The 15,004-nt window shown below is 35.5% G+C and overlaps 1 protein-coding gene across 9 annotated transcripts in view; it reads left to right on the top strand.

Moving 5' to 3' along the window:
• Positions 1–15,004, top strand: part of MARK3 (microtubule affinity regulating kinase 3) — a 136,806-nt gene that overhangs the window by 81,321 nt on the left and 40,481 nt on the right. For all 9 annotated transcript variants that reach the window (XM_072630138.1, XM_072630136.1, XM_072630137.1 and 6 more), the window contains 2 exons: positions 13,387–13,443; positions 14,731–14,967. In XM_072630138.1, the coding sequence (XP_072486239.1) occupies positions 13,387–13,443; positions 14,731–14,967 (294 nt within the window). The remainder of the gene's footprint in view (positions 1–13,386; positions 13,444–14,730; positions 14,968–15,004) is intronic.

The following is a 15,004-nucleotide window of genomic DNA, read 5'->3' as shown; positions in this document are numbered from 1 at the left end:
TCTGCCTTTGTTGCTGTTACTCCTTCTGTAATGGATTTCCAGGGTCAGAATTAACATGATTCATATAATTGCTTTATTGGTCACAGATAGCAACTGTGGAGTATAAACTCTTAAGAGCACGGCATAGCTAAAATTCCTCCCAAGAAATATAGCACTTTTATATTCACTAAAGCTTATCTTACCCCACCCCAAATGCCACTCAAACACTCATTCAGGGTGTCCTATTTCTGTTCTTATTTACACTAGTTATGATATCATTTGGAATACAGTAACATAGTCCTACACATACCAGTTCCAACCTTTGAAAAGCATACTTGATATCCTCCTATAATATTCTTGCTATGCTTGAGTATTGACTGCCTCAGTTTGATTTGGGTTATACTGACCTGCTTCTGGATAATTTGGCATTCCTGTGACCTTCTGGGGCCTCTTGTTGACATTTAGCAACTCCTGCTGCCTTTTGTATTCCTTGAAGTAAATTGTTTTGGGGGGAGGGGAGGAACCAAGTCTATGTACAAATTTGTAAATAATAACACTGGAACTTAGCAAGTTTATTTCTAAAATAATAAAAAGACATATGTCTTCCCCTTTCCCCAATTTTTTTCTTTCAGTTTAAAAAGTTATATAACATAATTCACTCAACTGTACCTTTCTTGTTAAGTACAATATAAATACAAGTTATTATTAAACCAAAGTACTACTTTTCAAGCCTAAATACATTTCTACCCTCTCTGTAACCTTGTTCTATCAGTCATTCCCTCTGTCACATCTTCAATCTCTTCCTCTTTTGCACTCCATCTACACTTACAAACTATTCCTCTCTCCACCCCTACTTTCCCCCAAAACTTCCCTTACCCCACTATCTTCTCGATCCATCTTTGGGTTTTCTCTCCCTTCCACACATAGCAAAATTTGCTGAAGAAAGGTTTACAGAAGAGGTGTCAAAAACTTGGTCCCCTGGCAGCATTCTGCCTTTAAAATTTCCGAATGAGACCAAACCAGATTAAAATGTTGTTCCTATCTGATGTATTAATTTTTTTTTAAAAGAATTATATAAAAATGGGTGATTTTCTAAGTCATTATATAGCCTACAGCAGGGATCTTATGCATGGTTTAGTGCCCTGCTCCTTTTCTTTTTAAATTTGACACCATTAGTTTACATTGTGTACCTCAATTTCTTTAATGCTTTGTTGCTATTCAGTCCTTAAAACTGTGTTGAATTTGCTCTTATGAGAGTCACCAATAGCTACTAATTGTCATAGCCCATCGCTTTTTTTCATCGGTGCTCTTCCTATGGTATTTAATACCATTGAACTACTATTTTTTTCCCTGATAGTCTCTCTTCCTTTGGATTCTATAACACTGTTGTTATGCCACTTCTATTGCTTTTCTAATTGCTTTTTTTTATTGACCTCTTTTATCTTATTGCCCCACCTTTAAGGTTTGTTCTCAGCCATCAAAAGCTGAACCAGTGGAGATCAAGATTTTCCAGGAAGGTCTTTGAATACCATCCTTCCAACAGACTTTGCCTGTTTTCCAAAAGACAGTCTACATAAGTAGAGAGGCTCATTAGCAGTAGGCTTGACACTTTGCAATGAATTCTTTAACCATGGCAATCTATTAAACAAACAAAACAAACAAAAAAACCAAAATGGCCCTTGCTTCAGTGCTTCTGCAGTGTCAAGTGGTTAGAAAAGTGGGCAGAAGGTACTGAGAATCAGTTTTATGATGTATCAACATTAGCTTATCTGATCCTTGAAACTTGAAGATCCTTGTCCTAGTTACTAGGTAAACATATCACTGGAGGAATTCAGTATTAATATCAATATTGACCATTTCCCTCCCTGTAAGCAAAACCAGAAGACAAAGAAAATTCTCCCTAAATGAAAGGATGGATCACAGGTTCTCTTTGGAAAGAAAAATAAAGTAGTTAGTTAATATGGTCTTATTGTGGAATAAAATATCAATATGAAATTTATGATAGAGCATTTGATCATCTCTTATTGTACTGTTCATGATAAACATTTGCAAGAATACCACCATGAAAAAAATAAAATTGACAGGAAACAACAGTTTACTAGTGTTTTTATTACTTCTGAGAAACAATTATTTCTGATTCAGCTGTTTACAAACTACAGGTATGTTTGATCAGAGATCAAAAAATGAGTGTCACTGTAGAATAAAGAATAAAAATGAGATGGTAAAATAGTATAATTAAAGCAACTTTCTCCTGACCTATTTAAAGAAGATGTTGATGCTGAAAAATAAGAAGTGGACAAAACAACAACCATCAACACAGACCAGTATTCTTTCCTAAGGATGTTGAAGCAAAATAAATCAGTTGCCACAGTGAGGAAGCAAAAAAAGCCTAGAAACTTCCTCAGCAAGCACACACTTCCTATCCTTGCCAGGTGGAGAGTTATGACAGCCAAGGGCAATAACTCTTGATTACAGATTCATTTGAAAGTTCATATGGAGGAAGATGATGATTGTGAACAGTATTGCCTCTAATCAGTAAACATTCAGGCTCATACTGTGTACCTAGGACTGTGCTAAACAGTAGAATTACAGAAAAAAGGTAAAAGACCCAGTTCTCAAGGAGTTATGCCATAATGGGGGGGGGGGGGATGCAAACAACTACGTACAAACAAGCTTTATATAGGATTTGGAAGCTATCGAAAGAGAAGGCATTAGAATTAAGAGAGATTGGGAAAAACTTCCTGTGGAAAGTGGGACTTTGGCTGGGACTTGAAGGAAACCAGGAACCTAGGTATAGTACAGATGAGAAGAGAGAACATTCTAGGCATGGAATATTGCCAACAAACATGCGTGGAACTTGAAGATGGGGGGAGTATGTTATGGAAGGAACAACAAGGAGTCTGGGTGTCATAGGATTACAGAGTACATGGATGATGAGTGTTGTATAGCATAAAAAGAGGATGGAGGGTAGGGCAGGGCTGAAAAGAAGCAAGTTATAGAAGGATTGATAGAAGTTAAAATCACAGAGGGCAATTAACAATGAAACTGGAATAGGAAAGTAAAAAATAGATCAAAAAATGGAAAAGATCTGTTAAGAATTTTCAGTCTTCAATTACAGTGAAGCCCACCATATCTGGACTCAAGTATGAGTCTTGAAACATATGAGAAAATAGAAATAATTCTGATGGGGAAACATACATGAGATTAACAACTTCACTGGACCAATTACTTAGAAAGGAGAGGTCCATGCCAGAGATGACATAATTTTAAGGGATTGAGGAATCAGTTTTTAAAGGATCTGAAAAGGGGGGAGATGCCAAAGGCTTGGAAAAATCTTGGATCTTATTTTTTTTTAAAGGCAACAAGATAATGTTATAACTACTGATTCCGTTCCATATACATTCTTTCAAGTCTCTACAAGAATTATGAGAATAATGTTAGACACATTGAAATCTTTGTTAAAGGTAGGAGAAGGGAACCAAGCATCCTTTAACAAGTAATAGCACATCACATTTTTACAGTACCAACTGAAAGATTTAAAGAATAAGAAGTTCCACTGTTCTTGTTATTTGTTGACTATGAAAAAAAAAAGTTTGTTCTATTAAGGCAAAATGCCATCTTGAAGTCTCTCTTCCAAGAAGTTGTCTTCCATGCTTATATCTAAAATCATAAAATATTCTTTATAAGATAAACATAGATCATTTTCTGATTCTGACCCTCTGATTCAAACTATGATGTGAAGTATAAAACAGAAAAACATAAATCTGTGTAAGATATTTACTATTGTTGTTGAAATAGTTCAGGGAGGTAGACATGAAGTCCTCCAGATGTTTCTCTTTATGTGCAGATTGCATCAAGCCCGAGAACACTGCAGAACTTTTAAAATGACACTGAAAATCACTAAAAAGAATGAAAAATGAAACTGATATTGACTCAAAGAATGAAGTCTAACTATCTACACAAAGAAGTCCAGGTGAATGTACAGTACCTATTGTCTAGGCTACAGTGCTCACTTGTAGGAATAGCCCATTGAAATTTGTTCTTAAATATATTTATCTTGGACAGTAAATCAGCTCCGGAATTAAATAAGAGAAGAGAGCAGTTTAGATTTCTTCTAAGAACTATTAGCTATGCTTTTAATAAAAATTCTGTCAGAAGCACAGTGCAAAGGATTACTGACTCAGATGCCAGTTCACATATTAAATATGATATTTAATACTGGGTTGACCTGCAGCAAGTCACTTAACCTCTTTGAACCTCAGTTTCCTCAATTTTAAAATGAGATAGTTGAACTCGATTTTTGTGGCCCTTTCTCTCTCTAAATCTCTTTTCTCATAATGACCTTTAAACAAAGTCCTAGCCTTGTAATAACTATATGAATGAAAGAAATGTCTAGAATAATATCATCTCAAGAAGTAAAGTTAGAGTTACCATGAAAACAGTTGGAAATGTGCATAGTGAATACAGATAGGCTGCAGTATACTACCAATGAGGAATGCAGATGTTACCAGAGAATTATAGGAATTGGAGGGGTTGATAAAAATAAGAAATAACTGATAGAAATGCATATTTAATCAATAAGCATTTATTAAATACTTGGTACAGGTGAAGCACTATACTAGGCACTGGTGATACAAATAAGAAAAAAATAATCCTTTCTCTTAAGGAGTTTATATTGTGTTGAGGGTGGAATAAATAGATAGAACAAGTGCAAGTTAGAGAGAGAGGAAGATACTTAAAATGGGAGGGAGCAATGCTAACCACCCCCAGAGAAAGAACTGATGGTATTTGAATACAGAATGAAACATACTTTCTTTTCCACTTTATTTTTCTTCTGATTTTTTTGTATGTTTTCTTTCACAGCATGACTTATGGATATGTTTTGCATGACTACACATATATAACCTATGTGGAATTGCTTTTCTCAGTGAGAGGGTGGGGGGGAGGAAGGGAGAGAATTTGGAGCTCAAAGTTTTAAAAACAATTGTTTAAAATTGTTTTTACATGTAACCAAGGGGAAATTAAATACTAAATAAATGCAGAAAATGAGAAAGAGGGATGTGTTTAGCCGGGAAGATGATGAATTCTTTTTTGGATTATTGAGTTCAGATGTATATGAAATATGATGGCTTTTCAAATAATTGAAAATAATTTACCTGTTTCCTCCAAGTATTCTTTTGCAAACTGAATGTACTCTGTTCTTTAAATTGATCCTCTTATGACATTATTTGGAAGCTCTTTTCTGTCCTGGATGCCTTCTTTTGGATACTAATTTGTTAATATCCTTCTAAAATGTGGTACTCAGAACTGAGCACAAAATTATAGATGAGGTCTGACAGGACATGGCCAGAACTGTCATCACCTTAGCTCTAGATGTCATGTCTATCTTAATCCATCCAATGATCACATTATCTTTTTTTTTTTTTTACTGCCATATGCAGCTGTTGACTTAAATTAAATTTTCTGTCCACTGGAAAAAAATGGAAGGGAGCAAGATTTGTAGGAAAGATGGTACTTAAACTTTGTTTCCAGAGAAAAAAGTTATGCATGACAGTAGCATCTTGTGCAATGCTCCATCCTAAGAGAGGGATCACTGAGCCAGCATTTTTTGTAGGTTCTAACATTTTTGTAACTCTTATTATATGATGCTATATTGCTTTCAGAAAATTCAGCTAGTGTTTTTAAAGTTTGTGCTTTGTGCAAAGATCATAAAACTACCCAATTCCAATGATGAGGCCCTGGAGTAACAAAGACCTGAGTTCATCTTAAAATCTTCTCTCAGATACTTAGTAGCTATGTGATCCTGAGCAAGTCACTTAACCTCTGTTTGCCTCAGTTTCCTCATCTGTAAAATGAGAGACAATAATTAGTAGCACCTACCTCCCAAGGTTGTTGTGAAGATCAAATGAGATAATTATAAAGTACCTGGCACAGTAAATGCCATATGGATATTAGATATTATTATTAATATAGTATAATCATGTACCTGTTTCCCCATATCCCCATCAGCTTTGAATTTTGTGATTCCTGCCTATTTAATGAGTGGAAGATCATATCAGAGTTATTTTAATTTGAATTTTCTTTGATTGTTAAAGAGCCTAAACAGTTTTAGATGATTATTGAATATTTGTATTCACTTCAAGAACTGAATGTTCCTATCCTTTGACCACTATATATTAGAGAACATATCTTACTCTTTGGATTTTTTTTCAACTCCTTGTATCAGTGATTTTCAGTGTCATCCATGTACCCTCAAGAATCTCTGAGATACTTTCAAAGTGTTTGTAAGGTCAAAATTATTTTCATCTGTAAGATTAGATTTTTGTCCACCAAAACAAATAGTTATTTTTCATTATTAATGTCTTATTATTCATGTTAGCATGTAATAGGTATGTTATTTTTAGGTTATTAAATATTTTTAAATTTTATCACTTTGAATTTCTGATCTGGTAAATATTAAAAGATATAACTATATAGCTCTTGGGGCCCTCAGTAGTCCTTTAAGAGTGCAAAGGGGTTCTAAAACCAGAAACTCTAAGTACCACTGCCTTCTAGCATTCTGGATTTGATGTGCTTCTCGTAAGTACACTAATATTGTCGGGTTTGATTTTAATAAATCATTCCTAAATCCCTTTTTTTTTTGTAGGGGAATTCAGTCCGTACCATCCACCCCATTTCGCTTAATTATTCGTTATTAAAAGTCAATAAAGTTCTCTTTATTTCATGAATATTTTTCTTATTTCAGTCTTAACACACATCATCACACCCATTTAAAAGACACTTCCTATATTTTATATTGTTTACCCTACATTTTTTGATGATTTGGTCTCTTTTCCCCACCAACTTTTGAGACAGGAATATTGCTCTGCAGTTACTTCTTCTTTCAATTTTCTCTCATTCTTTATCTGTGACTTATATGATAACATTTTTCTTTTCCTTCTTCCATTTTATTCCCCTCGAAATCTGTTTGCAGGCATTGTGTTTTTCAAGGCAATGTTGATGTTGCTTTCTTATCAGCAATGATGATTGCATTGATATTCATCTCACACTCCCTCTCTCTCTCTCTCTCTCTCTGTCCCAAAGACCTTTGGTGCAGTTTTCAGTTATTAAACCTTTCCTTTTTAAGCCAAAACAGCGCCAAAGCTTTTGTTGTTCTTCAGTCATTTAGTTGTCTCTGCTTCTTTGTGACACTATCTACCACAGCATGCCAGTGCTGTCTATGGGATTTTCTTGGCAAAGATACTGGAGTACTTTGCGATTTCTTTCTTCAGTAGCTTAAGGCAAATACAAAATAATTTGCCCAGGGTCATACAGCTAGGAAGTATGTGAGGCAGGATTTGCACACAGGTCTTCCTGACTGCAGACCCAGCACTCTGTCCATTGAGCCACCTAAACATAGAAACAGAAATGAGTACAAGGTGGTTAAGATGATAGAATGTTATCAGTTGGTATAGAAGGTAGTGCTTAAACTGCATCTTAAAATTAGACATTCTCTGAGACTGGGTATGAAAGGATCACATCCTGGGCAGGGAAACTACCAGTTCAAAGGCACAGATTGAGAGATTGGGGGCCATTTATTAGGAACAGAGAGTCTGTTTTTCTGGATTGTCAAGTACAAGAAAGGGAGTAATGCCTACATTACTACAAAGTCTACAAAGATAGGACCAGGTTATGAAGGAGTTTAAAAGCCGAGCAAATTTATATTTTGATTCTAAAGGCAAAGGGGAGGCTCCAGTATTGGGTGTGAGTACAGTAGTGATATGGTCATATTTGTGTGTTAAAGAAAATAATTTTGGTAGCTTTGATGGTGAATTGGAATAAGGTGCAATTTGAGGCAGGGAGAGCATTTTGAAGGCTTTTAAAGTAGTGTAGACAGAAGATGATGAACTAAAGTGAGGGCTGTATGGCTAGGGAGAAGGATTTAAAATGCAGAGATTTTGTGGAGATAGGTGATAAGATTTGTCACCTGATTGAAAATGTAGGATGAAGGAGATGGAGGTGTTCAGGATAATACTGAGGTTAGGAGCCTTTGAGCCTGAAAAGATGATCTTGCCTTTGGCAGAAACAGAAATTTGGAAGAAGAATGAGTTTAAGGAGAAATACAGTGAGTTTCATATTAAGAGTTCTACAAGGCTATAGGCAATTGCTGATATGGGATTGAAAGTCAGGGAAGAGATTGGGTCTGAATATAAGATCTGAGTCATCTGAATCAAGATGATCATTAAATCCATGGGAGCTAATAAGGTCACTTGAGAGGAGAAGTCAGGGCAGAGCTTTGGGGAACTCAGTTATGAGTGGAGAGCAGGGAAATGGATTTCTTAGGGATAGTAAGCCAGCAGTGGAGACTTAAAAGAGTCAGATATTTAAAGGATCAGAGAAAGAATCACAAGAGAAGTATCAGGAAAAATCCAGAGAGAATAAGGTGATCAAGTGTCAAATGAAGAGGATAAGAACTTTTCAGACTTGTGAGTTTGGAGGTAGCAGTTTTGAATGATGAGGTTAGAAATACAGAAACTTGACGTAGTTCCCAGTAGCATGTAAAATGAAATCCATGTTCTTTGATACTGCAGTCAAGCCATTCCAAAATCTTCCATTGTGATCTTTTAAGGCTTCCACTAATTATTTCTGTACTCTAGCCAGGTGGTTCTCAAACTTTTTTGTTTCAGAACCTATTTATACTCTTAAAAATTATTAAATTTCCTTACCCTGAAAGATAATTTGTTTATGTCTCTCTGTCAGAATTTACTGTATTAGAGAGTAAAATGTTTGACTTTATGGATCCCCTGAAAGGATCTTGGGAACCTCTAGGGATCCCTGGACCACACTTTTAGCACTACTAAACTAAATGCTACTTCTTAAACACATGCTGAAGTTTCTAACTTTTATGTGTTTGCTCATTTTATTCCCTTCACCTGACATTCCCTTTTTTCTTCCTTTCTCTCACATAACACTACAGGGTACAGAAGTATGATTCTTTCTTCGAAGTTTAGCTAAAATTAAATCTCTTCCATGGAGCTTTCTTTGATTTCTCCTTTCCATCTCCAATAAAATTCTGTATTTAAAGTTGGAAATGTCATTATAGATTGTCTTTCTTATCCCCTCGTTTTACAGATGAAGAACCAGGTTCAGAAAAGAAATATATTTGTCCTTAATCTATAATACTTCATTCATGTATCTCATCGTCACATTTAAGTTTTTCCTTGTATTGCAGTTACTTGCATATCTTCTAGATTATAAATTCAATGAGGATAAAGGCGGCATTCACTGAGTGTTTATTAAATGAATGTTTGGTTTTGGAATGCCTGTACTTATAGTTGGCTATGAGTGTGAATAACATTCTAGAAATTCACTTGAGATAAAATAATGATATTACATTGTAAAGACCTAAGTCAGGAGTCATTCCTGTGTTGAACCCTATTCAAGTTGTCTTTTTTCATATTGAACCAAAGCCCCAGTTTAAGCTAAACTGTTTTCTCTGAATGTTCTGTTAATTATGGGTATTTAAGAGCCCACATTGAGGTGTAGGCAGTATAAAGAGTTAGTAATATGATTGGTAAGAGTTGTAAATTCATACAATTCATTGTGGAAAGCAGTTTAGAATTATTCCAAGAAAATGGCGAACATGTCTCTATCTTGACCTAGAGATTCTCCTACTAGACATATAGCCCAAGGAAATGAATGATAAAAAGACTATAGATACACTAAAATTGTTAGGAAAATAAGATAATCCTTGCCCTCAAGGAGCTCACATTCTTATGAGATAATACATATAGGAGGTTTCAGACATAATTCAAATGGGAAGGCCCTGTGGTCCTTAAAAAAGTACAATAGCAAAACCATATGGTAATTTGTTGTTTTTCAGTCCAATTCGTTGTGACCCCATTTGGGGTTGTTTTTGGCAGAGATACTGAAGTGGTTTGTCATTTCCTTCTCCAGCTCATTTTACAGATGAGGAAACAAACAAAGTTAAATGACTTTCCCAGGATCACATATCTAGTAAGTGTTTGAAGTCAAATTTGAGCTCAGGAAAATAAGCTTACCTGACTCTTGGCGTAGATCTCTATCTGCTGTATCACCTAGATAGTGATATATGTTCTTTAATGTTATGTCCTTTGATAAAGCCAAATCCATTTCTTGTATTGAACCATTTGACAGTGGCAAGGACTTTGGTGACAAAATCTTTTCTTCTTCTGGTCTTTAAAAAATACTGGCTGCTAAGGAGGGAGGGCCTGTAGCACCAGTTGAAGAGTTTGCCAGGTCTCATCTCTATAAGGATTGGTTCCTTGGATGATGGCTTTGGAGGTTATGTCCCATGTCAAATTGGTAGTGTGGAAGGGCTCAAGTACTCTCTGGTCCCTTGGGCCCAGGCTATCTTCATTTTGGTTTGAGGTGTTCATCAAGGTTTTAGAGACAGTTTCATTTAGCTGTTGTGTGCTGCCCCCTCTTGTCTTTCTGTTAGGTTGCTTTTCTGGTTTAGCTAGGCTGGCTAGCTCACCCTGTGGGTAGCAGTTGGTCAGCATTTGATTGGACTGGCAGCCTCTTCTCCACAGGGGTTGTTTCCCTGAACTGGAGAACTGCAGTATCAGAGCAGTGCTATTCCCAGGACTCTTGGACTTAGCTGACTATTGATAACAGTTGTTTAGCAGTTGGTGTTGATAGTCGTAAAGTTGAGGGGTCCATTCTGCATGGGGAATGTTCCCTTTGATGACTGTAAGTGTCAGATTGGATGCAGAGCTGGTGATCTAACAGGCGTAACTATCTATTATGGGCTCTTAGGTTCAGGTTCCAAGACTGACTCTTTGACTGTTGAGATGGTAGCAATTATTTGATGTATTATTTTGTTTAGGAGTACTTCATATGTCTTTTTGTTGCAGATTTACTTTCCCAGTTGTTTTTCTTAGACTTAAAATTTACACATCAGGGGTATTGGAGAGAAAAAAGTAGTTACTAATTAAAATAATTTAGAAAAAAATATATCCTGACATGGATATCTCCCAGTAGAATGTAGTTGTAGATCAAGAAGTATCTTAGAGGTCATTTAATCTAGTCCCTTTAATTTGTAGAAGAGACCTCAGCCCCAAATGACTGATGGCCCCACAAATAGAGAAGGGGAAGAGCCAAGACTGGAACCCAGATCTCTTTGTTTCTATTCAGTGTATTTTTAATTATACCACATTAAAAAGTATATCATGTCAGTAGGTGACACACTAATGCTCTGTTTATGGAGCTGTGGCTTAGACCACCTATTCTGGAAAACATTTAGAATTTGGCCAAGAAAGTGCCTAAACTGCCTGTGCCCTTTGACCCCGAGATTTCACCACTACTAGGCATACAGCTTAAGGAAGTAAATGATTAAAAAAAAAGAGAGAGAGAGAGACCTCAGATATTCCAATTTATAGCTGCCCTTTTTGTTCAAGAAAATATTTGGAAAGAAGTAGATGTACATTGGGGAAATAGCTGAACAAATCATAATAGAACATGAATGTAAAGGATTATTGCTCTGTAAGGAATGATGAATATGAAGAACACAGAGAAGCATCAAGAGGCAGTCTTATGAACTGATGCAAAGTGAAGTAAGCCAAGCCAGGAAAACGAAAATACATGATGATGACAGCAGTGTAAATGGAAGAAATAGGAACAAAAGGAAACAGAGAAGGGGAAAGAGGAAGGAATAAGCACATATATCTAATTTACTATGTGCCAGTCACAGTGCTAAATGCTTTTTACAAATATCATCTCATTTGCTCTTCACAGCAACCATGCAAAGTAGGTACAATTCTTATTCCTGTTTTACAGTAGTTGAGGACACTGAGACAAATGGATGGGTTAAGTGACTTGCCCAAGGTCACATAACTACGAAGTGTCTGAGGCTAGATTTCAGTTCCAGCTTTTTCTTAACTTTCCAGGTTCCTCAACTGGAGCTTTGTAGCCCTGCTAGATTTAGTACTAGGCTGTACTTTTTCAGGGGATAGTTGTGGTCATTCCTGCTTTGTCTCACCTTAAATTACTTAGTTTCAGAACACTAGACCTTTAGGGTCCACTATAACATATCAGGACAGAGTGTTAGGACCTTATGAACCTTTCTATGGATGTTGAACAGGCATGCTGTGCAATATCTTCTTTCTCTCCATAACATATTTTACTATACCAACTCCCCTTTCTAGTGGAATCCCTAGGCTCTCATGGGTACAGGGTGTTTGGCTCTTTGCCATAGGGCTTGTTTGTCTTTGCTGAAGTTTGCTGCTCACTTTCCTGTTGCTTTTTTTGGGTGTAATTTTGGGGAAATCGCACCATTCGCCTTTTTTTAGTGTATTAGTTGATTTTGCTTGGTTTTTACCCAATTTTTTTCTGCTTTACTATAGAGGGTGACTGGGAATGGGAGGTATAGAATGTTAAATATAGGTGACAATTAAAGACAAAAGTATATTAAATTTTTAAATTTAAAAGTAAATTTTTTAAAGTAAATTGTCTAATACTAATTTTGCCAGCAAATGTTAGTGTAATTTTTTAGTAGCTGTTCTAATTTATGATCATTTCTTTTTTTAATATAAATCTCATGTGGTAACTGTGATGAAAACCAGGAGTTCAGTCAATTCATTCTCAGTTAAGGAATGTCATGGATAGTCTAACTTTTAAGTAATCTGGAGCTGCCTATCTGGGTATATAGGAATCAATAAAGGCAGAAGGATATAGTCCAAAGAATACTAGACTTTGCATCAAAGATTTATCTGGAGACTTGACTGGAACCTTGGGCAAGTCACGTCACTTCTCTGATCCTCAATTTTCTCATCTATAAAACAGGATAATGATCATTGCATTTCCTGTCTTACAGAATTATTGTGAAGAAAGCTTTGTGCTGCAGTGGATAAAGCACTGACCGTGGAGTCAGAAAGACCAGAGTTCAAATCCACCCTCAGATAACTTACTAGCTGTGTGACTCTGGGCAAGTCACTTAACACTGATTGCCTCAAAAATAAACAAACAAGCAAAAAAACCCAAAGATACAAAGATGTGTGTTTTTAGTTGTTACTGAATTTGCCTTGAGTCAGAGTCATTACTGGAGTTATAAAGAGGACAAACTTCCTCCAAGCAGTTACTGGCAATTCAGATCAAAATGGAAGTTTGAAGACAATGCTAGAAATATACCTCTCATAGGAAAAAGGAGAATAGTAGAGAGAGACTTTCACAAGTAGATTGGATTTAATCTAATTAGACCTAGATTTAGACATCTCCAAAGTAAAATCCACAAGAATATTGTTTTCAGAAAAGTCAAATGATAGATTTATATGCAACTATTTACTATTTTGTGGAGTTGTCAAAATACTGATTACCAAGGTGTAATAATGTTTAATGATTAATCTCATCTTCAGTGATAATTTAACCAAGCCTTTTTTTTCCCCCATCCAGATAGTATCAGCAGTGCAGTACTGCCACCAAAAGCATATTGTTCACAGGGATCTTAAAGTAAGTAGAAATAAATAGTATTTGACTAGGTTCTAGGTGAAATATATTTGTATGTCTTACCTTTCTTAGCTGTACTAATAAAAATAAATTACTTAAATTTTGTTTTTAAATAAGGAATTTGATTTATGTGTTGCTGTGTTTTAAATCGTTTTAAGCCACAGTGGAGAGTGTTTCAGAAAAAGAAATGATGTTAAGCATTTTATGCTGTGATGGTGAGTTTGTAGTCATTATTTTGTCCCAGGTCAGTATACAACCTTAGTCATTTTGACAAGACTCACCTGTAAGTGAAAGTATTGTCTATATACCATTACCTTTTGATACCTGCTTTTCATTGTAAACAGAACCATCAGAGATTAAAAGAGGCTAATTCTTTCTCTGTATTCAGAGTTAAATTCCCTAACAGCATGTTAGAAGAGACAGTAAATCACATTAAACTTTTGTCTATTCTATAGATTGAAGACTAATGGAATAAAAATATAGTTGGTATGACTTCATGGGCAGCAGCTAGTCCATAACTTTTTTTCAGAGTATTTTTACTTTACTCTGAACTTAAAGGAAATAAATATTTTAAAGTTTTGTCAATTAATAAATAAAATTCAATTGTACTTGGTCAGAGTCCTACAAAAGACTTTAATTACTGCTTATGGCTTAAACTGATGTGGAATGAATTTAAATGAAGGTTCTTGTTTAATGACATAAAAGCATGAATTCTGATTTATGTTCTGTTTTTTTCTAGAAAGGCTTCTTCATTAAATCATTAGAATATCTTTTCTCAGAAGTTATCTCCAGTTTATCCTGTCTCTAGTTCGTTTGTCTATAGCTTTTTTATAGGGCAACTATAGGGCACAGTAGATAGAACACTGGGCCTAAAGTCAGGAAGACCTAAATTCAATTCTGACTTCAGATGCTACTTAGATGTATGGCCTTGGACAAGTCCCTTAATTTGTTTGCCTCAATTTCCTTGTTTGAAAAATGAGCAAACCCCAAAAGGAGTCACAAAGTTAGACACAACTGGAAACATCACAGGTTGTTTGTACTTAGTTGTTTGCGTGTTGTCCTGCCCTTTAGATTGTTAGCTCCTTGAGAATAAAGGCAATTTTTTTACTTTACTTTGTATCCTCAGTATTGGTACCTAGTAGGCATTTAATAAATGTTTGCTGTTGACTTGACTTGCAGCTCATCAGTAAAAAACTTTATTCTAAATTAATAACTAGTTCTAAATCACACTAGTAATTGTGCTATTTTACTTAGTAAGATTTTCATTTTTCCTTAATGTTTTTCTTCTAGGCTGAAAATCTGTTGCTAGATGCAGATATGAACATTAAAATAGCGGACTTTGGTTTTAGTAATGAATTTACTGTTGGAAATAAACTGGACACATTTTGTGGCAGTCCCCCATATGCAGCTCCAGAACTCTTCCAGGGCAAAAAATATGATGGACCTGAAGTAGATGTTTGGAGTCTAGGTGTTATTCTTTACACTCTTGTGAGTGGTTCTCTTCCTTTTGATGGACAAAACCTAAAGGTATACAAAGTAATTTCTTTCTCATTATTAAATTCCA

Source organism: Notamacropus eugenii, chromosome 1 (assembly GCF_028372415.1).
Source record: "Notamacropus eugenii isolate mMacEug1 chromosome 1, mMacEug1.pri_v2, whole genome shotgun sequence".
Taxonomy (NCBI): Eukaryota; Metazoa; Chordata; class Mammalia; order Diprotodontia; family Macropodidae; genus Notamacropus; species Notamacropus eugenii.
The sequence above is the reverse complement of the archived record's forward strand: the minus strand, read 5'-3'. Positions and strand labels throughout refer to the sequence as shown.